We start from the raw sequence: 27,589 nt of genomic DNA on the forward strand, positions 1-27,589 counted from the left end.
AGTCTAACCGGATGTAGCTGAGTACCAGTGCTTTACAAGGAGCGACTGCCCTTATAAAGAACATAGAATAGTATTGAACAATCTCATCAATAATTAAACATGTTCTTATCCAGAATCCATTTATAAACATCTGCCTAGCCATTTCCCAACTATGTTGGGGTCAGCTTCCAGTCTAACCGGATGCAGCTGAGTATCTGTGTTTTACATGGAGCGACTGCCTGTCTGACCTCCTCAACCCCGTTGCCCAGGCACTCAATATCCCTTGGTTGTCAGACTGGTTTTGACTACCCATAACAACTGCCAAAGATGTTTATATGATAGCCAGGACCTACAGTTTAATATGCTCTCTGAAACACAGTGGACACCAATCCAAGATATATTTAGAAAGTACGTACAAACTTGGTTTCCAAAATATTCTATTTACAATATTCTTTTATGTTGAGGGGAAGGACTGTTTTAATTTATTTATTTATTTAGATTTTTATGGTGTCCACCATTTTATAGCTTTTTTGTGGGTGGTCATGTCAACTAGTATTTTATGTAAATATTATTATAAACTTCCTTATATATTAAATTCAACCATAAAAATACCTTAATTTAAATGGTGCCTTTTAAATGAATTTACATATTATTATGTCATGTTATGTTGTTACAAAATATGTTGAAATACTACTATTAAACTACTTACGATTGTAAGAACTTTAGGAACTATATTTATTGGCATATATACTGTTATTTGATTCTAAAATGGCTGTTTTAACTTAATGTGAATAGATATATTTTTTAAACAGAAATAAATTTTGCTCATTACAAAAATAATAATTAGTTTTTTCTGGAGCCCTAAGCAACGTGTCCGAAAGTCCAGACTTAATTTTTTTAGGTATTAGCAATGTGGTGTGTCCTAGCCGATTATCGGCTACGGCGGCTGTTCTCATGTAAGGAGATAAGCCAACTGCGCAGGACATATTATAGTGCACAAGCATTTGCTTGGACACAGGTGCACTCGCTATTCCTTCACTCTCATAACCCGACACGACCAAACCAATGTAAACAATTACTGTCAAGTTTCATCAAAATGCATTCAGTCACAATCAAAATATTAATATTTATTACAAGCTTTCTCCCATGGTTTTACCCGCGTCCTGAGGGAGCTACTTTTCACAGCTTGACAAAAAATAGCCCATATGTTATTCTGATGAATAAGCAATTTTACAGCCAAGTTTCCTCAAAATCTTTTCAGCAATTTGCACATGCAGAAGTGACAAACACACACACACATAGACACATTCACAAAAACTTTACAGTTACCGGCACGGATATTGAGCTCTCGGCGGAAGAGTGGGGATCGCTTTGCGCACCCGTACGCATAAGGCAATAAGGCATTAAATCGCTTCTGCGCAGGTGAAGGTCATGGCTCGATATCCGTGCCGATAACTGTACCTTGGTAATATTCATGTGATTAAAAGCAAATATTTCTTTCCCCAGGGTGCCCGGATATGGGTGGAGCACCCAGAGAAGGTATGGGAGAGTGCCACAGTGACATCCGACTACCGGTCCGGTGTGCTCATCGTCAAGATAGACCAGTCCGGAGAGATCAGACAGATAAAGGTCAGTATACTTAAAATCTTTAATTTTATTATTTGTGCATTTCATCAGCCTTTTTACTTTCCTTCACATACACTGAAGGATAAGGATTAGTTAATCATTTCCTGCATGAGAAGAGATTTCAGGATTATTTGGGGTTAACCGATCGTGTGTAAAAGGTGCCCCGATATAATTATAATAAATAATAGTAATCCATTTTTTCACTTGCGACAAAGGCCTGAGAAAAGTAAAAAATTCAAGTCCAAATAAATAGTGCCACAAAGGTATAAAACTAAAAACTGTCATACATGCATAGGCTGATAAATACACAACCCTCCTTTTCGGTGCAGTCGGGTAAATACAGTGTACAGAAATTAGCTGTCAAATGAAATGCACTGATCAATAAATGCTGAAAATTATGAGAGAATCGCGTTTCGGTGGTTCATGAAAAGTAGGTCAATTGATCAATGGTGTCAACCACCCTCCACCAACCACCATCAATGGCGTAGTTTGGGGTCAATCAAGTTACCTACGTATTTTTTAACTTATGTATGTGTCAGCGGGAGAAATAGCTAATTTAAAAAAATAATATAGGACTCCCATAAAAATGTTGACTTTTATGGCGGGATTTCACAAAAATTGCGAAACGCGATCCATTGCATTGCTAGTATGAGTTCGCCTACAAAATGTTTCTTCTTTGCGGAAATTTTAGAAATATACATTTACAATCTCTTCATCAACTCTTGGCTAGAGCAAGTAGACCAGAAGAAACATTGTCCGCTTTCCGTTGTCCGACCACGTCAGACTTTTTGCAGGATAGATAATCGGACCGATTTTCTGTAGGACTAGGATTTTCTGACCGAAGTTATGTAGGTGTACGTTGCACTATTGCTATCAGTATATACTATTTTCCTCCTACAAAGAATCGGTCACCGATTTATCGGACGTGGCCGAGCAGTTTTCTCGCCTTCCATATTTCTAGGTGTCTCACTGCTTACCTTTTCAATCAAAGAAATGCTTGATGTCTTGTATTGTCAAAATTGTCAGTGTGGCGTGAACCAATCACGATAGTATTCATGAACCAATTAAAGTTAGTTAGTGATTACGTGCATTTGGGGGGAGTGGGGGGTACGCCAGAACATCAGGTATTTAATCACAAAAATTCTAATAAATAAAGGATATTAATCGTATAAAAATTGTGAACTAGTAGGATAAAGCGGCAAAATTCGAAATGACAGTTGACGTTTGCATATTTGACAGATTTTTGTTGTCATTTATGGTTTGAGGGTTTTACTTTTTTATATTCTGTTATATTGAAAACTTGCCCTTTAAGTTTGAAAGGTTTTTGTGCGTGATATTTCAGGCATCGGCAAAATCTAGGTATTTCAGGATTTTATAACTCTTTGGATGTATACAGCAGCTAATAAACACTTGTTTCTTTACCCAACAGATCAAAGATGAAGGCAAGATGCCTCCCCTCCGGAATCCTTCGCTCCTGATCGGGCAGAATGACCTGACGTCATTGTCGTATCTCCACGAGCCTGCTGTGCTTCATAACCTTAGAGTTAGGTAAGTAAGAGCAACAGAGCAACACTTCTCTTCTCTTTTGGGAGTTGATGGCAATTTTGGAGGCCTAATATTTGTCCACTATGGAATCCACTACTTAGGTAGTAAGGAATTCTTAACGGCCCCATACTAATATTATCATCATCATCATCATCATCTCAGCCATAGGACGTCCACTGCTGAACATAGGCCTCCCCCTTTGATCTCCATAGATCTCCACTAATATTATGAAGTTGAATAATCTGAAAGCGCTGTTATCAGGTAGGTAGGTACAACTGGACCGATTTGAAAAATTCTTTCAGAGTAATACAGCCCATTTGGCGAGGTGACTATGGGCTTTTATCAGGGTCCTCGTAGTAGTTTCCAGTTTAACCAGCCCGGTCATTAAATAATCTCAGCTCATTAAAACCCCATGTTCCTTCTGGGGCCCTTTGTGTACCAGGGCCTTGGCAACTCTTTTCCCTAGTCTTTCTAGCTATATTAGGGTTGGCTTCTCTAACTTGCTGCATCTCAGTACCAGTGTTTCACATAGAGCAACTACCTACCTGACCTCAAGTCAGTTACTCAGACAACCCGATACCCCTTGACCAGACTGGGTGTCTTCCTGACTTCTGACTACACAAGGCACCCTAGATATTTTTTCGGCTTCACTCGCAGCCTGAAAAAACTATTTCACATAACCTAAAATGTTATGTAGTCCGGGTTCAAGCTACTTCCGTATCAAATTACATCTAAATTGGGTCAGTCATTTAACCGTGAAATCGTAGTAGGCAACCAAGTAATTACGCATGTACAATGATAGTAAGGATTCCTTTTTAGTTTTTTTTGTTAGTAGAAAAACTGAAGTCGATATAAAAGTATCGATAAGTAGCTGTCCCTGCTGCTTCTCCCGCGTCCTAAGGGAATTACTCTCCTCGCACCCGGTTAAAAAGTAGCCGTGTCTCTACTCTGATAAAAAGCTCTATAATTGCGAATTTTCATCAACATCCATTATAATTAGATGTGTGAATGTTTTCACTTCCACGCAAAAACTATTGAACGGATTTTGATGAAACTTGCTAATAAGATATAAGAAAGGGCTCTTCAAATCTATACTAATATAATAAATTAGAAATGTTTTTTGTTTGTCTGTATTCATCGTAAAGACTCAAACTCCTGCACCCATTCAAAAAATACTTCCATTGTAGGAAACCTACACTCTCCCCAAGTTAGATAGGCTGTATTTTATCCCGATATTGGCAGTGTTTTCCACGGGACGCGGGTGAAACCGCGGGAAACGACTGGTATTATAAATCCGGATGTGTAGATGTCTTTAATTTGAAATAATTTTCTGTTTGGTATAAGGAAGAGTTCTCATACTAAATAACTCAATCCGTTCACCCATTTAGTATGACTTTTTGTTGGACAACATAACACACCACTAAAATTATTACCAAGAAATTCCCTATTCGGGATAAACTATGGATAATTCAGCCCACTTCATACAAACGACGATAAATAAACACATTTCCGTACAAAACGCATGACGAAATCCGTGAATCACGTTCAGATAACGGCTGATAACAGTCACGATGATACTATAGCTATGTAGGTTGTATATGCACTGTGTGAAATCTGTGCCGTATAGGCCGATTTATTTATTTACTATACTTCGACGGAGTTTTGACTTGCGTTTCTAGGGGATTACTTTTATGTACCAGGATAAAAACTGGCCAATAGCTTGTCTCTTGATAAATAGGCAAAAAAAATTCGGCACAATATAAAGAACTAGCTGTTTGCGGTTACATCCGCGTATCGGGAGGACCTCGTCTCGTATTCGGACAAAATATAACTATGTTAAGTTCTCGGGAATATCCCAGCTTCCCAACAATGAAAGAATTTTCCAAATCAGTTCAGTAATTTGGGAACCTACAAACAAACAGACAAATAAATGTATCCTCTTTATTATATTACTGCACATTAGAAATAAAAATACTGGTACTCAGCTGCACTGGGTAACCAGTCTAAACTGGAAGCCACACCATTATAAAAAGTCCAGAAAAATGGAATTGCGGGATATATCTATCTTAGTTTATGAATAACTGAATAAGAATTTTATCCATAAGTTCTGATAATGTTGTAATTTTCATAATCTTACAAAACATAACACTTGTTTAAATAATGATTCATTTAAATATGGCATTGATGTTAAATATTGTTTTTTACATTAACACGAAAAGTTATCTTAAGCCCATTGTTTTAAGGTTCAAAATTGAAGGGATTGTTAGCGTCCTTGTGAATGTGTAGGATGACAAAGAGATATGAGGGTTCCGTCCCTATAGATTATTATTATTTGATTTTAATAGCAAAAATTATAAAAATACGATATCTAAATTAAACATGCTTTCCCGCGGTTTTACGAATTCTGTTTTTTTCTAAACTTCTTCCCGTACCGGGATAAAATATAGCCTATGTTACTCGGAGGATAAGCCAAGCCATCCAATTTCCCATTAGTGAAATATTTTTTCAAATCGGTTCAGTAGTTCCGTACCCTTTAAGTTTAGGTTTACAAAAAAACTAAAAAATGTTTCCTCTTTACTCCCTTTTGCACTCCCCTATGTACCTTCCTTTTATATTTCCTATGCACACTTTTATGTACTTCCCCTCTGTGCGTTCTTTTATAATCATCTATGTACTTCAATATGTACTTTCATAATGTACTCCCTTACGTACTTTCTTATGTTATACCTTACGTACTTTGACTTATCCACGAGCTCATTATAATTATCACCTTTTATCCACAGATTCTGCGACCGCAACGCCATCTACACATACTGTGGGATTGTTTTAGTCGCCATCAATCCTTACTATGATTTGCCTATATATGGTAAGTTAAAATCTCTTTTATAAGCATTCATTCTAATCATCATCAGCCCTCTTTACTGTCCCACTGCTGGGCTGCGGCCTCCTCTCACACGGAGAAGGATTAAGCGTTAATCACCACGCTTGCTCAATGCGGGTTGGTGATTTCAGTCTATACAGTATTTCTGCTTGTGAAAATGATGATACTAATAAGAAATGAAAATGAATTTGTTCATATTTACATTTATACTTAAAAAAATTAGTAAATAATAATAATTGTGATCCAACAGATAAACTATGTGTATAGTTTTGTTGGACATTTTAATGTATCTTATAAAACTTTAAATGTAACTTTTGATAAATAAATAAATAACCATTATTTAAAATATATTAAAAATTGCAACCAAAATATTTCCCACCTCAAAAAAATTAGACAGATAAGTCTTTTACTTCTGTGAAATTGGTAGTTATTTTTTGCTAAATTCATAAAATATTAATTTTCAGGTGATGAAACAATAATGGCTTACCGCGGTCAATCCATGGGTGATCTAGACCCGCATATATTCGCCGTGTCCGAAGAGGCATACACCAAGCTAGAGCGAGAGAGAAGGGATCAGAGTATTATTGGTAAGTGCCAGAAGAACAAATGTGGACTTTAAGTATTGGACTTTAGGTATATTTTACATTGGTGAATCAGCGATCACCGGAGTCAGACTGTCGAATTGCTTAGCCTTTTTCACAAACTATGTTCGGGTCGGCCTCCAGTGCTCATGAGATGCAGCTGAGTGTCACATGAAGCGACTGCCTGTCTAACCACCTCAACCGGGCAACCCGTTACGCACTGACAAGACTGGGTCTTTGATTTTCTAGCTTCTGAATACCCATAACGACTGCCAAATCTTCAAATGACAGCCGGTGCCCATTAATTTCACGTGGCTTCCGGAACACGAAGGAAGTTGACATGAAAAGGTCACACATCCACGGACCTATCGTGTCCAGCGATGACCTCGTAATATTGTCCCACTGTGGAGCACAGGCCTTTTCTCATACCGAGAAGTAGTGAACATTAATCACCACCCTTTCTCAAGGCGGAGGGGATTTCAGACTTGAAAGTCCAGGTTTCCTCAAGATATTTTCCTTCACCTGGACTTTTAAACATATGTACGAAAATATCTTCCTTCCAGTAAGCGGAGAATCCGGCGCCGGCAAGACAGTATCAGCTAAGTACGCGATGCGCTACTTCGCGGCGGTCGGCGGCAATGCTAGCGAGACGCAGGTCGAGAGGAAGGTGCTAGCCTCTAGTCCTATCATGGAGGTAAGTTCCATCATCATCATGGAATTATCATCATCTGACTTTTCTCAACTATGTTAGAGTTATACCAGCGATATCCATTGGTAGAGTACAGGGACCACCAATCAACTTCCTAACCTTTCCCCAATTTTAGCGTAGGCTTCCAGTCTAACCGAATACAGCTGAGTACCGGTTTGCCACAAGAAGCGACTGCAGGTCTGTCCCAACAATCCCCGTAGAAATCTTCTTGATAAACCCTTTGATAAAGTTAGGGCTGCTAAAATGTTCAAATCATAGCTAGGCCTATTTTATATCTTGTTCGCCGTTTCATCCGCTTCCCGAAGGAATTTCTTCCATCGCCCGTATAAAAAAAGTAGCCTGGTCAATCTTCAAGGTATTACTTAGTCTAGCCAGATAGCCAGTACTCTATAACATTTCTGTTACCTCAATTGGTCTGGCCGTACAAAGCCATGGCGTCGTTTTTTGATGCTATTTTTTATCCAAACTAATATTATAAATGCGAAAGTAACTCTGTCTGTCTGTCTGTCTTTCTGTCTGTCTGTCTGTCTTTTCTTCACGCCTAAACTACTGAACCGATTTGTGTGAAATTTGGTACAGACATAGTTTGATACTTGAGAAAGGACATAGGATAGTTTTTATTACAAAAAAAAAATAAAAATAAAATTATTCCGGACATATAGCGCCATCTATTGGTCAAATCAAAAATCTGCTGGTAGTCACTATTCCACGCGAACGAAGTTGCGGGCAAAAGCTATTATTAATATTTCAATTAATTTCATTTAAGTTAGTTGGTGAATATAATTTGTATTATGACAATTCTTGAAATAAATACCCATTGGCCTACCCGTTTTACCGTTATGTAATATTACCAACAGACAGACAAGAGTTACTTCACGCGCTGGCGTTCTTAACAGTTGGACGTGTTGCAAGTCATTCCGTTGTAAACAAATATTTTATGTAGCTCAAAGTGCATAATATTAGATATAATTACACTTAAAGTACAGTGCATAACCTAGTATTCGTATTGGTGATATAATATCTGCGAAATATTATTTCTACATGAAGAAATAAGCATTATTAACTTACCTCAAAAGTCTCAAGAACCAACAACTCACGGCCCGCTGGTGAATCACAGCTACGTAAGCCGCCCCCATTGGCCGATTGGCGGTGAGTCAGAACGTGCAAGAGGTGTCAATACGCTACCTTATAAGGTCACAAAATACATGTTCCTGCATATTACGACAAAGGTGCGAGAAACAGATCGTTAATTTCGCTACTATTCTGCAAGAGTTGATAGCTACGTGGGGTTGTAGCGACTTGTCGATCCAAGTGTCGCGGGTTCAAAACTCAGAACCGAGAATAACTTTTTTCTTCTTTTTTAATTTTATTTTGCTTTGCTGCTTGCTTTTTGTTTGAAGAAATTGCCTATATTGCCCTCTAATATAAGAACGCTGTAGCTGTAAAACTGTTATTATCATACAACTAAATATGTCACAAATTCAAACCTCCGCTAAGGAAGTCGAAAACACCTCTATGCGTAATATTTCGACTACCAGAGGGAATAAAAGGCAGGCTGTTGGCTCTCCGCCTGTATCCCCTAACACTGAAGATATCGTCACGCGCCAATATTCGAGAAATTATTGAGGACGTGCTGAAGACCGAGTTATCTCGTGCGTTATCCGACTTCGATGACAGAATGAAAGTACTATTGAATAAAGAGTTACAACCCATCAATGACAAAATTTCTGGCATGGAGGCATCATTGAATTTTATGAATAATCAGTATGAGGACCTCCTTAAAGAGCATGCAACATCTACCGAGGCTGTAAGAGAACTTCAGAAAGAGAATTCTGAAATGAAAACTACCATGAGCTCATTAAAGACACGTTTAGAACAACTGGAGCAGCAAACTCGCTCAAATAACGTGGAAATTCAATGTCTACCTGAGAAAAAACAGGAAAATTTGTTTAACATTGTATCAGAATTGTCAAAAACTGTTGGATGTTCCATAGAAAACAAAGATATTCTTCACTGCACTCGTGTTGCCAAACTAAACCCTGAAAAAAACCGACCCCGGTCGATTATTGTGCAGCTCGCCTCCCCGAGAATTCGTGACCAACTCCTCGCGTCCGTCATAAATTTCAACAAGTCTAATAGAGACAATAAATTAAACAGCATGCATCTCGGTTTTGCTGGACCGAAAACTTCAATTTATGTGACGGAACATCTGTCCCCAACATATAAGTCTCTCCATGCTTCGGCGAGACTGAAAGCTAAGGAACTTGGCTACAAATTTGTCTGGGTTCGTGGTGGAAGAATCTTTATGCGTAAAGCCGAAGAATCTGAACACATTATGGTGAAAACATGGACATTTTAAAAAAGTTATCTTAGATCACGCTTTAATACTGTGATAGAATTAGTATTATATTTTTGTTACAATTCTCGGCCATCAATATTTATTACCAAAACATAAGAGGCCTAAGGACAAAGACCCATAATTTTTATCGTCAACTTTCTTTGGAAAATTATGATATTATTATCCTAACTGAAACATGGCTCAATGAAAGTGTATGCAGCGCGGAGCTCTTTGACGATAGATACATAGTGTACCGAAGAGATAGAAACAATAGTAAAAAAGACGGAGGGGGTGTTTTGATAGCCGTATTGTAAAGTATAAAATCGAAACGTTTGATACAATGGGAAAGCCAGTGCGAAGATCTTTGGTTAATCGTTGAGGTCCCGCTAATGAAATCTATTCGTCAGATAGCTCTGTGCGCAGTCTATTTGCCACCCCCAGTTCTACGCAGTACTTTGGATAGTTTTTTGGATGGTTGTCATGTCATTCTCGAACGATCTGGTTTGCACGCCTGTATTGTTGGTGATTTTAATCTAGGCAACATTAATTGGAACTTGCTTAAGGACACAGCTGATAACTATACTCCGCCTAGCTTCAGTAGCTTACTATTGGACTTTACTGAAACGCACAATTTAGTGCAAATTAATGACATTACAAATATAAGTGGACGAATATTGGATTTAGTTCTGACTAACATACCTTGTAGTAACGTGGTTGCCGCTCTAAACCCCCTTAGTACTGTTGATGTCCTACACCCTCCTTTTGAAATTGAGTTAAAAGCACGCAAAGAAACCTGGCTTCCATATAATTTTGAGCCAAACATGAGACCAAACTTTCACAAATTAGATTACGACAAGGTTTGCAATGACCTAAATGATATTGATTGGGAGACTGAGTTTCTGGGACTAACTGACGTCAATGATATGGTTCGTATTTTCTACGAGAGAATCACAAATATTATAAACACAAATGTACCTTCTATGTCTAAACCTACCTTCAAAGGTAAAAAGTACCCTCCCTGGTTTAACAAAAAACTTCTACGTGCCTTAAAGGAAAAGCAAAAAGTCAGAACCCGTTATAAAACCTATAAAAATCCACTGGACGAACTCGAATATAAACTTTTAGGAAAACGGTGTTCTAAATTAGCAACAGACTGCTATAATAACTATATTCGAGATATAGAAAACGAAATCTCAAAGAATCCGAATCGCTTTTGGGCTTACGTTAAGGGAAAAAGAGGTGGCACTAGTTCCTTCCCAGCTACAATGACCAACGGATCCCTAGTAACTTCTGACTGCATGCAAGTGTGTGAAATGTTTGCCTCTCATTTTTCCTCAGCGTTTAGTATTGCGAAAGGGAGTAAAACTGAGCTTACATCCGATCTGCTACACAAACTTAGGAATAACAGTCTACCACTGACACCGCCGGTAATTGACCGCGAGAAATTAGCACTTAAACTGAAAGCGTTGGACCTTCGTAAAGGCGCAGGGCCTGATGGCATTCCACCAATATTTATATATAAGTGCGCTCCTGCATTGTTATCCCCATTAACTCGGATCTTTAATAAATCATTAAGTACCGGAGTCTTTCCGGACTGTTGGAAAATCGCTAAAGTTGTACCGATTTATAAAAGTGATGAGAGGAATGATGTTAATAATTACAGGCCCATTTCCATATTATCAACTCTTGCCAAGGTGTTTGAGTCCCTAATTTGCCCTTACATCCAGTCACATTTTAAACTCTACTTGAGCGATTCTCAACACGGTTTCGTTAGTTGTAGGTCAACTTGCACCAACCTTGCTACTTTTACAGAAATGCTGTCTGATGGTATTGACCGTGGCAAGCAGATAGACGTTATATACACTGACTTTAGCAAAGCTTTTGACCTAGTCCCTCATGCTACGCTTTTGTTAAAGTTATCAGCATATGGCATCACAGGCTCACTTCTTGACTGGCTAAAATCGTATCTTGAGAATCGTTTCTTTTTTGTGGTAGTTAATGGTTTTCAATCCAAAACATGCATGACAACTTCGGGCGTGCCGCAAGGCTCACACTTAGGACCAATTCTGTTCAACATATTCGTAAACGATATCCCACACTGCCTCAAATTCTCCGACTGTTATATGTATGCAGATGATCTCAAGTTTTCCAGGGTAATTGAATCCAATAACGACGTAGCACTACTTCAGAGCGATATCAACTCGTTGACTCAGTGGTGTAATGAGAATGAAATGACGTTGAACGTTAAAAAGTGCTACCACGTAAAATATACCCGGAGAAAGAAATTCACAACAAGTGTATATCACATAGGTTCTGACCTTATCCAGGAAGTCCATCAAGTTAGGGACTTGGGAGTTCTATTTGACAAGGAACTAACATTCGTTCCACAAGTGGAATCTGTCATAAAAAGGGCCTCGAGAATGCTTGGATTTGTTATCAGAAATGTCGCTAGTTTCAGACGTAGTAGTACCAAGATCTTATTATATAACAGTATGGTTAGGTCTATATTGGAGTATTGCAGTGCGATCTGGAGACCCCATTATGCTACGCACAATCTTAGATTGGAGCGCGTACAAAAAAGATTTCTTTGGCACCTAGCGTACGCTTGCGGTTTAGCCAAAAAAGTCAAATCTTACCAGGACAGACTAACTTATTTTAGGATGATGTCTTTAGATAAACGAAGAAGCATCACAGACACCATTTTTATATTTAAAATCCTTCGATCTAAAATCGACTGCCCTCAATTATTGAATAGGTTCCAGTTTCGGGCTCCAGCTAGGCTACCTCGGGCTCCTATAACTCCTCTTTATCCCCCACCTCGTAGGACAGTACTAGGTGCAAGCTCTATCGTCCCGCGGCTGTGCAAACTGTTGAACAGCTATGGAGATAAGGTAGATGTCCATTTCGACTCCTTAGGCAAGTTCCGCCGTATCATTTCGAATCATGTTTAAATAATCCTGATTATGTATGTTGTTTTAAGTTTCCTATTTGTGTTTTTATTTCATTCCGTGTTGTTATTTTATTCAAGTCCCAAAACTCAATGCATATTATTATTTAATTTTTTTTTTGTTTTGTAATTATAAATAGTTAATTTTAAGATAGTGTTTGTAGCACATTTTAATTGTTAATTTATGGGGCATGCGGTGCTAACCTATAAGAAATTGTTATACTAACCTTAGTTTATAGAATATTTATGTTAAAATGTAACAGTATAAACAATTGTTGGTTGGTCAATAAAGATAAATAAATAAATAAAATAAATTATCACATTAACAATTTTATTTACTTGTCCACAGGCCATAGGAAACGCAAAAACAACCCGTAACGACAACTCATCCCGTTTCGGCAAATTCATAGAGATACACTTCGACAACGTATACCGGATATCCGGGGCTAGTATGCGAACCTATTTGTTGGAGAAGTCCAGAGTGGTCTACCAGAGTGCTGGAGAGAGGAACTATCATATATTCTATCAGCTGTGTTCTGCTGCTAGGCATATGCCTGAATTACAACTTGGTAAGTGATTTTACCCGATTGTTAAGAGAAGGGTTATGTTTTTTTGTCCTTAGTATGGATATTGGGGTTGTTTTTAAGTTAAATATGTATGTATGTATATAATAAACAGTTTATTTATATGAATAGTGCAATGTGGGGTTTGAACACACGATCTATGGGTCAGCATGCCGACACTTTAGCCATTTTATTTTTGGCCTTTATTAATATTTTCATCAATAGCGTGTCTTTTTCTGGAAATCAGCATATTTTGAAGGCCAAGTTTCCAAAAGACAACCCCCCAAACGCCGGCTCTGGCCCACTTCCTATGTGTTTTTGCTGGGGAGAAGAAATGGTGGAAGAAACTCCCCAGCAATAACAAAATTCGATTACCTTCAAGATAATTTGTTAGCCAACCATCGGGCTAACTATAGGCCGACAGTTTAGCCTGCAGTATCATCATCTCCCGAGCCTACTCCCAACTATGTTGGGGTTGGCTTCCAGTCTAACCGAATGCAGCTGAGTGCCAGTGCTTTACAAGGAGCGACTGCCCTATCTGACCTCCTCAACACAGTTACCATGGCAACCCAATACCCTTAGCCTGCAGTTTGCGTTAATTTTTGTTCATTTTCAGATCATCAGGACTCGTTCCACTATTTGAACCAGGGCGGCAGTCCAAATATAGACGGGGTTGATGATCTAAGGACTTTTAATGAGACGAGAAGCGCTCTCACCACATTAGGTAAGTTTTATTTAAATATGGACTCTGTTTTCTTGGTTTTAAGTGTCATTTTTGTGCAAAAAGCAAGCTTGCTCAAGGTTTGGCGATTTCGGAATTTAAAGTCCAGGTTTCTTCAAGATTTTTTTCTTTATGCAGTCACTGGTGTGTCCAAGATTAGTGTATCTTGCTGGACACCAATGACTGTCTATTTTATACCAATGACAATGACACGTAAAACCTATTTTCATCCCACCATCTCGGAAAGAGTAGTTTTACCCTTTGATATCTGAGCGCAAAAGTCGTTTTTATCCTCTAGAGCGGCAAAGTGATTTGAATTTAGAACATCGTGTGCAATACTCCATTTGTGACAATCTTGATAAGACTTTTCAAACAAATACATATTAAACAAATAAAATACTGCCTAAAATAATTATTCAATTAATTAAGTATTTTTTATTATTGATTTTACACAGATTTTTAAAGTCGTTTCATTTTTAAAGTGAGTTTTCAAATATATGAACTTTAATAGGTACATCTTTTTAATTTAATACGCGTATGTGCGCGCCATTTTGTTTCTTTGCATTTAGTAATTTCCTCGATGAGGTGGGATGAAAAGTTACGTGTTGCACTCGAGTGCAAAGATTTTTCACCTTGTGCTCTTTTGATTCCCTCGCTATCGCTCAGGATTCTAATTATTGAAACACTCGCTACGCTCGTGTTTCAATTTTAGAATCCTTCGCTTGCTCGGTCATCAAAATTGAGCCCGCGGTTAAAAAGCAACTTTGCACTCTTGTATAACAAATAACTATTAATGTAAACATCGTTTGAAACCAAGAATTTTGGAGTGGGATGGTTCCATTAGATACTTCTGGTTCGAAACTACCAAATCAACAAAGATGAAATTCGACCTTATTGCATTTGATTGTCTCTAAGAAACTTGCTAAATAAGGGTCATACATATGACGGCGCCACTGTCGATGTGTCAACTGTCGATCTGTCAACGGTGGACCTTATATTGCGCGGCGCGCGCGCACGACTCGGGTCATTCGTTCGCCGACCGTTGCCGAGTGCACACCTCCCACAAATTCGTGATAAATAATTGTAGTGACTAATATTGTGTTAATTGGAATAAACCAAGTGATTGTGTGAGAACCCCTTTGTTTTATTTAACGATGTCGGATCCTGACGCCGACACATACATATCATTGGTTGATAGTGTATTTGACTTAGAAAAAGTAATATAAGGTCTGTCGTCTAACCTGGTATTTGAACCCCCACACTCTTACTAGCTGAAGATGATTCTAAAAATGCTTATAACTAAAATACTGCAAAATACTACTAAATCAAAAATGCTTGTAACTAAAATAGCAGGTACAATCAAAAGCTGTAATTTTTTTTTCAGGAGTTACAGAAACCGAGCAGCAAGACATGTTTATCATACTATCCACTATCCTGCACCTGGGTAATGTGGAGCTCAGTGCTTGTGACCCGGACGCTCCCACGGCTGATGCCGACGACGGCGCTTACATTAGTGTAAGTCACGTAACTATATATTATATACAAGTAACTATCCACTATCCTGCACCTGGGTAATGTGGAGCTCAGTGCTTGTGACCCGGACGCTCCCACGGCTGATGCCGACGACGGCGCTTACATTAGTGTAAGTCACGTAACTATATATTATATACAAGTAACTATCCACTATCCTGCACCTGGGTAATGTGGAGCTCAGTGCTTGTGACCCGGACGCTCCACGGCTGATGCCGACGACGGCGCTTACATTAGTGTAAGTCACGTAACTATATATTATATACAAGTAACTATCCACTATCCTGCACCTGGGTAATGTGGAGCTCAGTGCTTGTGACCCGGACGCTCCCACGGCTGATGCCGACGACGGCGCTTACATTAGTGTAAGTCACGTAACTATATATTATATACAAGTAACTATCCACTATCCTGCACCTGGGTAATGTGGAGCTCAGTGCTTGTGACCCGGACGCTCCCACGGCTGATGCCGACGACGGCGCTTACATTAGTGTAAGTCACGTAACTATATATTATATACAAGTAACTATCCACTATCCTGCACCTGGGTAATGTGGAGCTCAGTGCTTGTGACCCGGACGCTCCCACGGCTGATGCCGACGACGGCGCTTACATTAGTGTAAGTCACGTAACTATATATTATATACAAGTAACTATCCACTATCCTGCACCTGGGTAATGTGGAGCTCAGTGCTTGTGACCCGGACGCTCCACGGCTGATGCCGACGACGGCGCTTACATTAGTGTAAGTCACGTAACTATATATTATATACAAGTAACTATCCACTATCCTGCACCTGGGTAATGTGGAGCTCAGTGCTTGTGACCCGGACGCTCCCACGGCTGATGCCGACGACGGCGCTTACATTAGTGTAAGTCACGTAACTATATATTATATACAAGTAACTATCCACTATCCTGCACCTGGGTAATGTGGAGCTCAGTGCTTGTGACCCGGACGCTCCACGGCTGATGCCGACGACGGCGCTTACATTAGTGTAAGTCACGTAACTATATATTATATACAAGTAACTATCCACTATCCTGCACCTGGGTAATGTGGAGCTCAGTGCTTGTGACCCGGACGCTCCCACGGCTGATGCCGACGACGGCGCTTACATTAGTGTAAGTCACGTAACTATATATTATATACAAGTAACTATCCACTATCCTGCACCTGGGTAATGTGGAGCTCAGTGCTTGTGACCCGGACGCTCCACGGCTGATGCCGACGACGGCGCTTACATTAGTGTAAGTCACGTAACTATATATTATATACAAGTAACTATCCACTATCCTGCACCTGGGTAATGTGGAGCTCAGTGCTTGTGACCCGGACGCTCCACGGCTGATGCCGACGACGGCGCTTACATTAGTGTAAGTCACGTAACTATATATTATATACAAGTAACTATCCACTATCCTGCACCTGGGTAATGTGGAGCTCAGTGCTTGTGACCCGGACGCTCCACGGCTGATGCCGACGACGGCGCTTACATTAGTGTAAGTCACGTAACTATATATTATATACAAGTAACTATCCACTATCCTGCACCTGGGTAATGTGGAGCTCAGTGCTTGTGACCCGGACGCTCCACGGCTGATGCCGACGACGGCGCTTACATTAGTGTAAGTCACGTAACTATATATTATATACAAGTAACTATCCACTATCCTGCACCTGGGTAATGTGGAGCTCAGTGCTTGTGACCCGGACGCTCCACGGCTGATGCCGACGACGGCGCTTACATTAGTGTAAGTCACGTAACTATATATTATATACAAGTAACTATCCACTATCCTGCACCTGGGTAATGTGGAGCTCAGTGCTTGTGACCCGGACGCTCCACGGCTGATGCCGACGACGGCGCTTACATTAGTGTAAGTCACGTAACTATATATTATATACAAGTAACTATCCACTATCCTGCACCTGGGTAATGTGGAGCTCAGTGCTTGTGACCCGGACGCTCCACGGCTGATGCCGACGACGGCGCTTACATTAGTGTAAGTCACGTAACTATATATTATATACAAGTAACTATCCACTATCCTGCACCTGGGTAATGTGGAGCTCAGTGCTTGTGACCCGGACGCTCCCACGGCTGATGCCGACGACGGCGCTTACATTAGTGTAAGTCACGTAACTATATATTATATACAAGTAACTATCCACTATCCTGCACCTGGGTAATGTGGAGCTCAGTGCTTGTGACCCGGACGCTCCCACGGCTGATGCCGACGACGGCGCTTACATTAGTGTAAGTCACGTAACTATATATTATATACAAGTAACTATCCACTATCCTGCACCTGGGTAATGTGGAGCTCAGTGCTTGTGACCCGGACGCTCCACGGCTGATGCCGACGACGGCGCTTACATTAGTGTAAGTCACGTAACTATATATTATATACAAGTAACTATCCACTATCCTGCACCTGGGTAATGTGGAGCTCAGTGCTTGTGACCCGGACGCTCCCACGGCTGATGCCGACGACGGCGCTTACATTAGTGTAAGTCACGTAACTATATATTATATACAAGTAACTATCCACTATCCTGCACCTGGGTAATGTGGAGCTCAGTGCTTGTGACCCGGACGCTCCACGGCTGATGCCGACGACGGCGCTTACATTAGTGTAAGTCACGTAACTATATATTATATACAAGTAACTATCCACTATCCTGCACCTGGGTAATGTGGAGCTCAGTGCTTGTGACCCGGACGCTCCCACGGCTGATGCCGACGACGGCGCTTACATTAGTGTAAGTCACGTAACTATATATTATATACAAGTAACTATCCACTATCCTGCACCTGGGTAATGTGGAGCTCAGTGCTTGTGACCCGGACGCTCCCACGGCTGATGCCGACGACGGCGCTTACATTAGTGTAAGTCACGTAACTATATATTATATACAAGTAACTATCCACTATCCTGCACCTGGGTAATGTGGAGCTCAGTGCTTGTGACCCGGACGCTCCCACGGCTGATGCCGACGACGGCGCTTACATTAGTGTAAGTCACGTAACTATATATTATATACAAGTAACTATCCACTATCCTGCACCTGGGTAATGTGGAGCTCAGTGCTTGTGACCCGGACGCTCCACGGCTGATGCCGACGACGGCGCTTACATTAGTGTAAGTCACGTAACTATATATTATATACAAGTAACTATCCACTATCCTGCACCTGGGTAATGTGGAGCTCAGTGCTTGTGACCCGGACGCTCCACGGCTGATGCCGACGACGGCGCTTACATTAGTGTAAGTCACGTAACTATATATTATATACAAGTAACTATCCACTATCCTGCACCTGGGTAATGTGGAGCTCAGTGCTTGTGACCCGGACGCTCCCACGGCTGATGCCGACGACGGCGCTTACATTAGTGTAAGTCACGTAACTATATATTATATACAAGTAACTATCCACTATCCTGCACCTGGGTAATGTGGAGCTCAGTGCTTGTGACCCGGACGCTCCACGGCTGATGCCGACGACGGCGCTTACATTAGTGTAAGTCACGTAACTATATATTATATACAAGTAACTATCCACTATCCTGCACCTGGGTAATGTGGAGCTCAGTGCTTGTGACCCGGACGCTCCACGGCTGATGCCGACGACGGCGCTTACATTAGTGTAAGTCACGTAACTATATATTATATACAAGTAACTATCCACTATCCTGCACCTGGGTAATGTGGAGCTCAGTGCTTGTGACCCGGACGCTCCACGGCTGATGCCGACGACGGCGCTTACATTAGTGTAAGTCACGTAACTATATATTATATACAAGTAACTATCCACTATCCTGCACCTGGGTAATGTGGAGCTCAGTGCTTGTGACCCGGACGCTCCACGGCTGATGCCGACGACGGCGCTTACATTAGTGTAAGTCACGTAACTATATATTATATACAAGTAACTATCCACTATCCTGCACCTGGGTAATGTGGAGCTCAGTGCTTGTGACCCGGACGCTCCACGGCTGATGCCGACGACGGCGCTTACATTAGTGTAAGTCACGTAACTATATATTATATACAAGTAACTATCCACTATCCTGCACCTGGGTAATGTGGAGCTCAGTGCTTGTGACCCGGACGCTCCCGGCTGATGCCGACGACGGCGCTTACATTAGTGTAAGTCACGTAACTATATATTATATACAAGTAACTATCCACTATCCTGCACCTGGGTAATGTGGAGCTCAGTGCTTGTGACCCGGACGCTCCCACGGCTGATGCCGACGACGGCGCTTACATTAGTGTAAGTCACGTAACTATATATTATATACAAGTAACTATCCACTATCCTGCACCTGGGTAATGTGGAGCTCAGTGCTTGTGACCCGGACGCTCCCACGGCTGATGCCGACGACGGCGCTTACATTAGTGTAAGTCACGTAACTATATATTATATACAAGTAACTATCCACTATCCTGCACCTGGGTAATGTGGGCTCAGTGCTTGTGACCCGGACGCTCCCACGGCTGATGCCGACGACGGCGCTTACATTAGTGTAAGTCACGTAACTATATATTATATACAAGTAACTATCCACTATCCTGCACCTGGGTAATGTGGAGCTCAGTGCTTGTGACCCGGACGCTCCCACGGCTGATGCCGACGACGGCGCTTACATTAGTGTAAGTCACGTAACTATATATTATATACAAGTAACTATCCACTATCCTGCACCTGGGTAATGTGGAGCTCAGTGCTTGTGACCCGGACGCTCCACGGCTGATGCCGACGACGGCGCTTACATTAGTGTAAGTCACGTAACTATATATTATATACAAGTAACTATCCACTATCCTGCACCTGGGTAATGTGGAGCTCAGTGCTTGTGACCCGGACGCTCCCACGGCTGATGCCGACGACGGCGCTTACATTAGTGTAAGTCACGTAACTATATATTATATACAAGTAACTATCCACTATCCTGCACCTGGGTAATGTGGAGCTCAGTGCTTGTGACCCGGACGCTCCCACGGCTGATGCCGACGACGGCGCTTACATTAGTGTAAGTCACATACTTATCTGTTTAGCCTTTGTCCATGCATGAATGCAGCTGAGTACCAGTGCTTTACAAGGAGCGACTGCCTATCTGACCTCCTCAACCCAGTTACCCGGGCATCTTGATACCTCTAGGTAAGACTGGTGGTCAGACTTGCGGGCTTCTGATCACTTGTAACGACTGCCAAGGATTTTCAATGAGACCTACAGTTTAAGGTGCCATCCGAAACACAGATAAACTTAGAAAGTACATACAAACTTAGAAAAGTTGCATTGGTACCTGCCTAACCTAGAATCGAGCCTCACCCTCATACTCGAAAGGTTGGTTCTTGACCCACCAGGCCACCACGACATTTTTTGACATAAGGTTATCATTAGTACTACTAAAAAATATTATAAACTTTTAATATTTTTATGGCAACATTTTAAATACGATGAGTATACCAATTTTCAAAGACCATGGTTATTGTAAAAGCCGAAGTGTTCTTTTTACAAAGATTAATTACCTGTTAGCAATTCCTTAATTTATCAATTAAGATAAAATGTACACTATAATATCAACGTTTTAATTTCAGTCTAACGACAAGCATCTATCCATCGTATGCTCTCTACTGGGGATATCGAAAGCTGAACTATCTCGCTGGCTCACGCATAGAAGAATAGCATCTGCACATGAGGTAAATATTTTTTTATATTGTAGGTAACTTTGCGAAACGTATAAATATGTTATACTAGGTTTTAGTATATAAGCTGTATTTCTGCTAAGTTTCATCTTGATCAGAGTAGTGTTTTTGCATGGTTCCTTAAGAAATTGACAGAGTTATTTATGTAGGTATTTATGATAGTACCTTTCTGGTAGTATTTCTGGTAGGTCCTGTGAAAACTACTCCGCGCACCCGGGTGCAAAGAAACCAAACATAGCTTTCCTTGATAAACGGGCTATCAAACACAAAGATTTTTCAAATCGGTCCAGTGGTTCCCGAAGTGGTTAAAAGAAGCTTAATGTTATTCTAATGTAGAAGCTATATTTCTATTATAATAGAATGATTTTTGGGTACCTACGTGTGGTTTTAACCGTTTTTCCATAGGTTTGATTTTAATTCCTTTCACTTCCTTAGGTGATAGTATCCCGCATGGACGTACAAAGAGCATCGTTCGCTCGCGACGCTCTCGCCAAGCGTATGTACGGCGAGCTATTCGCGTGGCTCGTGCTAGCTGTCAACAGGGCGCTAGACACCGGACATGCTAAGAAACACTTCATCGGTGAGTTTTATCAACATTTGCCTAGGTTTTAGAAACTTTCCCAAAGCAGCCCGTAGTCTGGAAGTTGGTGATTTGCATCGGAGAGCACGTTAATGTCGGTACTGCGCCTGATCTCTCTCCGGTCGTGTCGGATTGTCGTCCTATCGGGTTATGAGAGTGCAGGAATAGTGAGTGCACCTGTGTCTGCGCAAATGCTCGTGCACTATAATATGTCCTGCGCAGTTGGCTAATCTCCTTACATGAGAACAGCCGCCATAGCCGATAATCGGTTAGGAGGACATTATTAGTACCCTTATGGACGTGCAAAGAGCATCGTTCGCTCGCGACGCTCTCGCCAAGCGTATGTACGGCGAGCTATTCGCGTGGCTCGTGCTAGCTGTCAACAGGGCGCTAGACACCGGACATGCTAAGAAACATTTTATAGGTGAGTTTTATCAACATTTGCCTAGGTTTTAGAAACTTTCACAAAGCAGCCCGAAGCCTGGAAGCTGGTGATTGATACACCCGTGCATCGGAGAGCATGTAAATGTCGGTCCTGCCCCTGATCTCTCTCCGGTGGTGTCGGATTGCCGTCCCATCGGGCTATGAGAGTGAAGGAATAGTGAGTGCACCTGTGTCTACGCATATGCTCGTGCACTATAATATGTCCTGCGCAGCTGGCTGATCTCCTTAAATGAGAACAGCCGCCGTAGCAGATAATCGGCTAGGAGGACATTATTAGTATCTCGCATGGACGTACAAAGAGCATCGTTCGCTCGCGACGCTCTCGCCAAGCGTATGTACGGCGAGCTATTCGCGTGGCTCGTGCTAGCTGTCAACAGGGCGCTAGACACCGGACATGCTAAGAAACATTTTATCGGTGAGTTTTATCAACATTTCCCTAGGATTTAGAAACTTTCACAAAGCAACCCCAAGCCTGGAAGTTGGTGATTGATACACCCGTGCATTAGAGAGCACGTAAATGACGGTCATGCGCCTGATCTTTCTCCGGTGGTGTCGGATTGTCGTCCCATCGGGTTATAAGAGTGAAGGAGTAGTGAATGCACCTGTGTCCAAGCAAATGCTCCATCATCCTCCGAGCCTTTTTCCCAACTATGTCGGTGTCGTATTCCAGTCTAACCGGATACAGCTGAGAACCAATAGCTTCTTCCTTTCTGACCTCCTCAACCCAGTTACCCGGGCAACCCAATAAAGGCTCCAGCAGACCGGATGCGTATGCGTAACCACGTCGTAGTCACGCGCGTAGTTACGGCGTAACCATGAGTTGTAATGTATGGAAATGTATGAGACAGGCCACACCGCTTGCGTAACGTAGACGTGCACGTCGTAGTCACGCGCGTCATCATCATCATGATGATGATGATGACGCGCGTGACTACGACGTGGTTACGCATACGCATCCGGTCTGCTCGAGCCTTTAGTCTTACCAAGCGAGGCTGCGGGATTGTTCGCGCGAGTTACCGCGGCCCTGGTACATAAAAGGCCTACGACGGAACACGACGGTGTTTAGTCAGTAAGAGTCTGACACTCCCTCACGCTGCTCACAGCAGGAAGGGTCATTTGATGATTTCCGATCATAAAAAGGGGGTTAAAACTTAAAATTAGAAATAAGCTCACAATTATTTTCTATTTAGACAGTAAGTGAATATAATGTAGATTTGATAGCTCATTTATAATCATAATTATTATTGTTCACAGGTGTCCTAGATATCTACGGTTTCGAGACGTTTGAAATAAACTCCTTCGAGCAGTTCTGCATAAACTACGCGAATGAGAAATTACAACAGCAGTTTAATTCGCATGTGTTTAAGCTAGAGCAAGACGAATATATCAAGGTTTGTGGCTTTTATCGATAATTATGTGAAATAGTGAGGGGATAATGTCAAAATGTAATTTTTTTGGTTGGTAGCTTATATTTTCACAAAACTACAACCGCGGCGGTAATTCATAAAAACTCGACGATATTCCCTCACTGTTGAATTTCCCATATTTTCCTAGTAGTGTGAAACATTTAAAATGTAATTTGCAAAGGTTGTGTTTGTGAAAGAAAACAGGTTAGTAACTTTTATCGATAAAAAAGTTACAGAGTGTGGGGTTAATATCGAATTAATGTCGAGATTATAGGGTCGTCAAAATGTCGATAGTTTTGAGTCATCTATCTTTATAAATAGAGTGGTATATAAACTATTCGAACGAGAAGTTGCAAAAGCAGTTTAATTCGCACGTGTTTAAGTTGGAATAGGACGAGTATATTAAGGTATATAGTGTTATCGATGACAATATCGATATGGTTATTTTATGTGTGAAAGATGTTATTTGCATAGGTGTTTTTTAGCTTTTATCGATTAAACTGATTGGTAACTTTTATCGATTACAATGGCAAAAAGTGTGGGCATAATTTTGTAAATTTTTATGCATTGATGTCGAGGATGTAGTGTTGTTATGTATATTCCGATATATCGATATATTCTTGTCGATGTTTTAGCACTCTTGTCGTGTCTATAGTGATGTGACCTAGAGTTATCGATATTTTAGCACTTATGAGGCCTGTAGTGATGTACCACTGAGAATAGTGATGTACCACTCGAAAAAAAATATCGATAAGTACTTTTTTCTTTCTCAAAATGTAATTGTTCTCCATTTAGGAAGAAATATCATGGGAGATGATAGAGTTCTACGATAACCAGCCGTGCATAGACCTGATAGAGGACCGGCTGGGCGTGCTGGCGTTGTTGGACGAGCAGTGCCGGGTGCCGCAGGGCAGTGATGCGGGCTTTGTCGCTACACTCTACATGTCGATGTGTTCAGCGCCAGAGTTGTACTGTAGTGACATACATCCATAGTGTCGTTGTGATAGGTGTCGATATTTTTGCAGTTATTGAGGCTAGGGATGTTAAGAGTTATCGATGTTTTTGCTCTCTTATTGTGTCTATAGTGGTGTGATGAGATATCGATGTATTCTTGTCGATGTTTTAGCACTCTTATCGTGTCTATAGTGATGTGATCAAGAGTTATCGATATTTTTGCAGAGATAGTGATGTACCCAGAAAAAAGTATCGATATTTTTGTACTTCTTTTGAAACGTTTTTTAATTACTTTAGGAGGAAATTTCTTGGGAGATGATAGAGTTCTACGACAACCAGCCGTGCATAGACCTGATAGAGGACCGGCTGGGCGTGCTGGCGTTGTTGGACGAGCAGTGCCGGGTGCCGCAGGGCAGTGATGCGGGCTTTGTCGCTACACTCTACATGTCGATGTGCTCAGCGCCAGGGTTGTACTATAGTGATATACATCGATATTGTTATTGTGATAGGTGTCGATATTTTTGCAGATATCGAGGTTATAGTGATGTGACTAAGTAAGAATTGTCGATATATTCTTATCGATATTTTTGCATTCTTATCGAGGCTAGGGATGTGAAGAGTTATCAATATGTTTTTGTCGATGTTTTTGCGTTCTTATCGAGTTTATAGTGATGTGACGTAGAGTTATCGACATATTCTTGTCGATGTTTTTGCACGTATCGAGAATATAGTGATGTTAAGGGTTATCGAAATGTTTTTGTCGATATTTTTGCACTCTTATCGATTGATGGGGATGTGATTTAGGGTTGTCGATATTTTTGCATAGGTAGTCATGTACCGCGATAAAAGTATCGATATTTTCCCACATATTTTCAACGCTTTTTACTTACTTTAGGAGGAAATATCTTGGGAGATGATAGAGTTCTACGACAATCAACCGTGCATAGACCTGATAGAGGACCGGCTGGGCGTGCTGGCGTTGTTGGACGAGCAGTGCCGGGTGCCGCAGGGCAGTGATGCGGGCTTTGTCGCTACACTCTACATGTCGATGTGCTCAGCGCCAGGGTTGTACTATAGTGATATACATCGATATTGTTATTGTGATAGGTGTCGATATTTTTGCAGATATCGAGGTTATAGTGATGTGACTAAGTAAGAATTGTCGATATATTCTTATCGATATTTTTGCATTCTTATCGAGGCTAGGGATGTGAAGAGTTATCAATATGTTTTTGTCGATGTTTTTGCGTTCTTATCGAGTTTATAGTGATGTGACGTAGAGTTATCGACATATTCTTGTCGATGTTTTTGCACGTATCGAGAATATAGTGATGTTAAGGGTTATCGAAATGTTTTTGTCGATATTTTTGCACTCTTATCGATTGATGGGGATGTGATTTAGGGTTGTCGATATTTTTGCATAGGTAGTCATGTACCGCGATAAAAGTATCGATATTTTCCCACATATTTTCAACGCTTTTTACTTACTTTAGGAGGAAATATCTTGGGAGATGATAGAGTTCTACGACAATCAACCGTGCATAGACCTGATAGAGGACCGGCTGGGCGTGCTGGCGTTGTTGGACGAGCAGTGCCGGGTGCCGCAGGGCAGCGATGCGGGCTTTGTCGCTAAGCTGCATCAGTCCTGCGCTAGGTATGCGCATTTCATGAAGCCTAGGTTTGGGAATGCTGGTGAGTTTTGCGATTTAAATATATGTATTACTGTTTCTTTTAAATATTATTACTATAAAAAAAACTATTCATATTTGGTTGTATCTTGCATCCAGATAAAGCTACATCATCAATTAAAACTGCCATATGGTTACTGTTTATGTTACTGCTTCCTTCCATATCAAAATTACTAGAAATTGGTTTACCTAACGTAACTATTTGGTGCCAGATTAAAACAGGTACTATCCATCTTTCAGATAAAACCAGATTCTTTAATCAGACTGTGTTACATCTGAGTCACTCTATAGTTTCATTCAAACAAAAAATGCGTGACCAATATATCATCTCTGTCTCTTATAGAATCACTAGTTTATAACCTATTTCCAATAAAGTATTTTTATTCACGTAAGTTTTTTAAACCTGTTTCCAATATTTATTTTATCCACATAACTATTCTTATATACATATTTTCATTCTTCCAGCGTTCATCATAAAACACTTCGCCGATAACGTAGAGTACCAATCGGGCGGTTTCCTAGAAAAGAACAGAGATACAGTCTCAGAAGAACAACTAGAGTGCATAAAGTCCGCAACGAGTTGTCGACTCATACATACCATGTTTACGGAGAACGCGGGGGAATTGAGTTCTTCGTCTAATACTCTGCCTCCGCCGTCTAAACGGAGGACTACGCCTTCTGTGCCGCTTACTAGCTTGACTGTAAGTTTTTCTACATATGTTTAACCTTATAAACTCGGAAACGACTGAACGGGTTTTCATGCGGTTGTCACTTATAGATAAAAGGGATTAATAAGGTTAAGGTGTAAGTATGAGAGAAACGTGGCTCTGAAACTCGGAAAATACTGAATAAGTTTTAATGCGGGTTTCACCAATAAATAGAGGGATTCAGGAGGTCAAAGTTGAGTATGCAAAAGTCGGGTTCTAAATTTACTTAGTTGATATGAAGTCTGCAACGAGTTGTCGACTCATACATACCATGTTTACGGAGAATGCGGGGGAGTTGAGTTCCTCTTTCAATACTTTACCCCCACCGAGTAAACGGAGGACTACGCCTTCTGTGCCGCTAACGAGCTTAACTGTAAGTTATTTATAATATACTTAATTTTATGTAGTTGTTTTGCTTAGCTGCAAAAAAATCCTAAGGTAAGTCTGTTTGTGATAAACTCCGTCACTACTGAATTTATTTTCATACGGTTTTAATGAATAAATAGAGGGATTCAGGATGTTGAGGTTAACTGTGTGAAAGCCGGGTTCTAAAGTTATTGAGTTGATATGAAGTCTGCGACGAGTTGTCGACTTATACATATACCATGCCGCATACCTTATACGTTTACGGAGAACGTGGGGGAGTTGAGTTCCTCATCCAATACATTGCTG

The 27,589-nt window shown here is 40.9% G+C and overlaps 1 protein-coding gene across 1 annotated transcript in view; it reads left to right on the plus strand.

Moving 5' to 3' along the window:
- LOC110369606 (unconventional myosin-Va) overlaps positions 1–27,589 on the plus strand; it is a 70,221-nt gene that overhangs the window by 1,796 nt on the left and 40,836 nt on the right. Inside the window, exons 2-14 of the mRNA XM_064041980.1 lie at positions 1,486–1,608; positions 3,035–3,153; positions 5,934–6,016; positions 6,496–6,618; positions 7,176–7,306; positions 12,956–13,175; positions 13,786–13,893; positions 15,275–15,405; positions 21,031–21,132; positions 21,574–21,718; positions 23,417–23,553; positions 26,016–26,214; positions 26,676–26,911. Of these exons, the coding sequence (XP_063898050.1) occupies positions 1,486–1,608; positions 3,035–3,153; positions 5,934–6,016; positions 6,496–6,618; positions 7,176–7,306; positions 12,956–13,175; positions 13,786–13,893; positions 15,275–15,405; positions 21,031–21,132; positions 21,574–21,718; positions 23,417–23,553; positions 26,016–26,214; positions 26,676–26,911 (1,857 nt within the window). The remainder of the gene's footprint in view (positions 1–1,485; positions 1,609–3,034; positions 3,154–5,933; positions 6,017–6,495; positions 6,619–7,175; positions 7,307–12,955; positions 13,176–13,785; positions 13,894–15,274; positions 15,406–21,030; positions 21,133–21,573; positions 21,719–23,416; positions 23,554–26,015; positions 26,215–26,675; positions 26,912–27,589) is intronic.

This window comes from Helicoverpa armigera, chromosome 27 (genome assembly GCF_030705265.1).
Source record: "Helicoverpa armigera isolate CAAS_96S chromosome 27, ASM3070526v1, whole genome shotgun sequence".
Taxonomy (NCBI): domain Eukaryota; kingdom Metazoa; phylum Arthropoda; class Insecta; order Lepidoptera; family Noctuidae; genus Helicoverpa; species Helicoverpa armigera.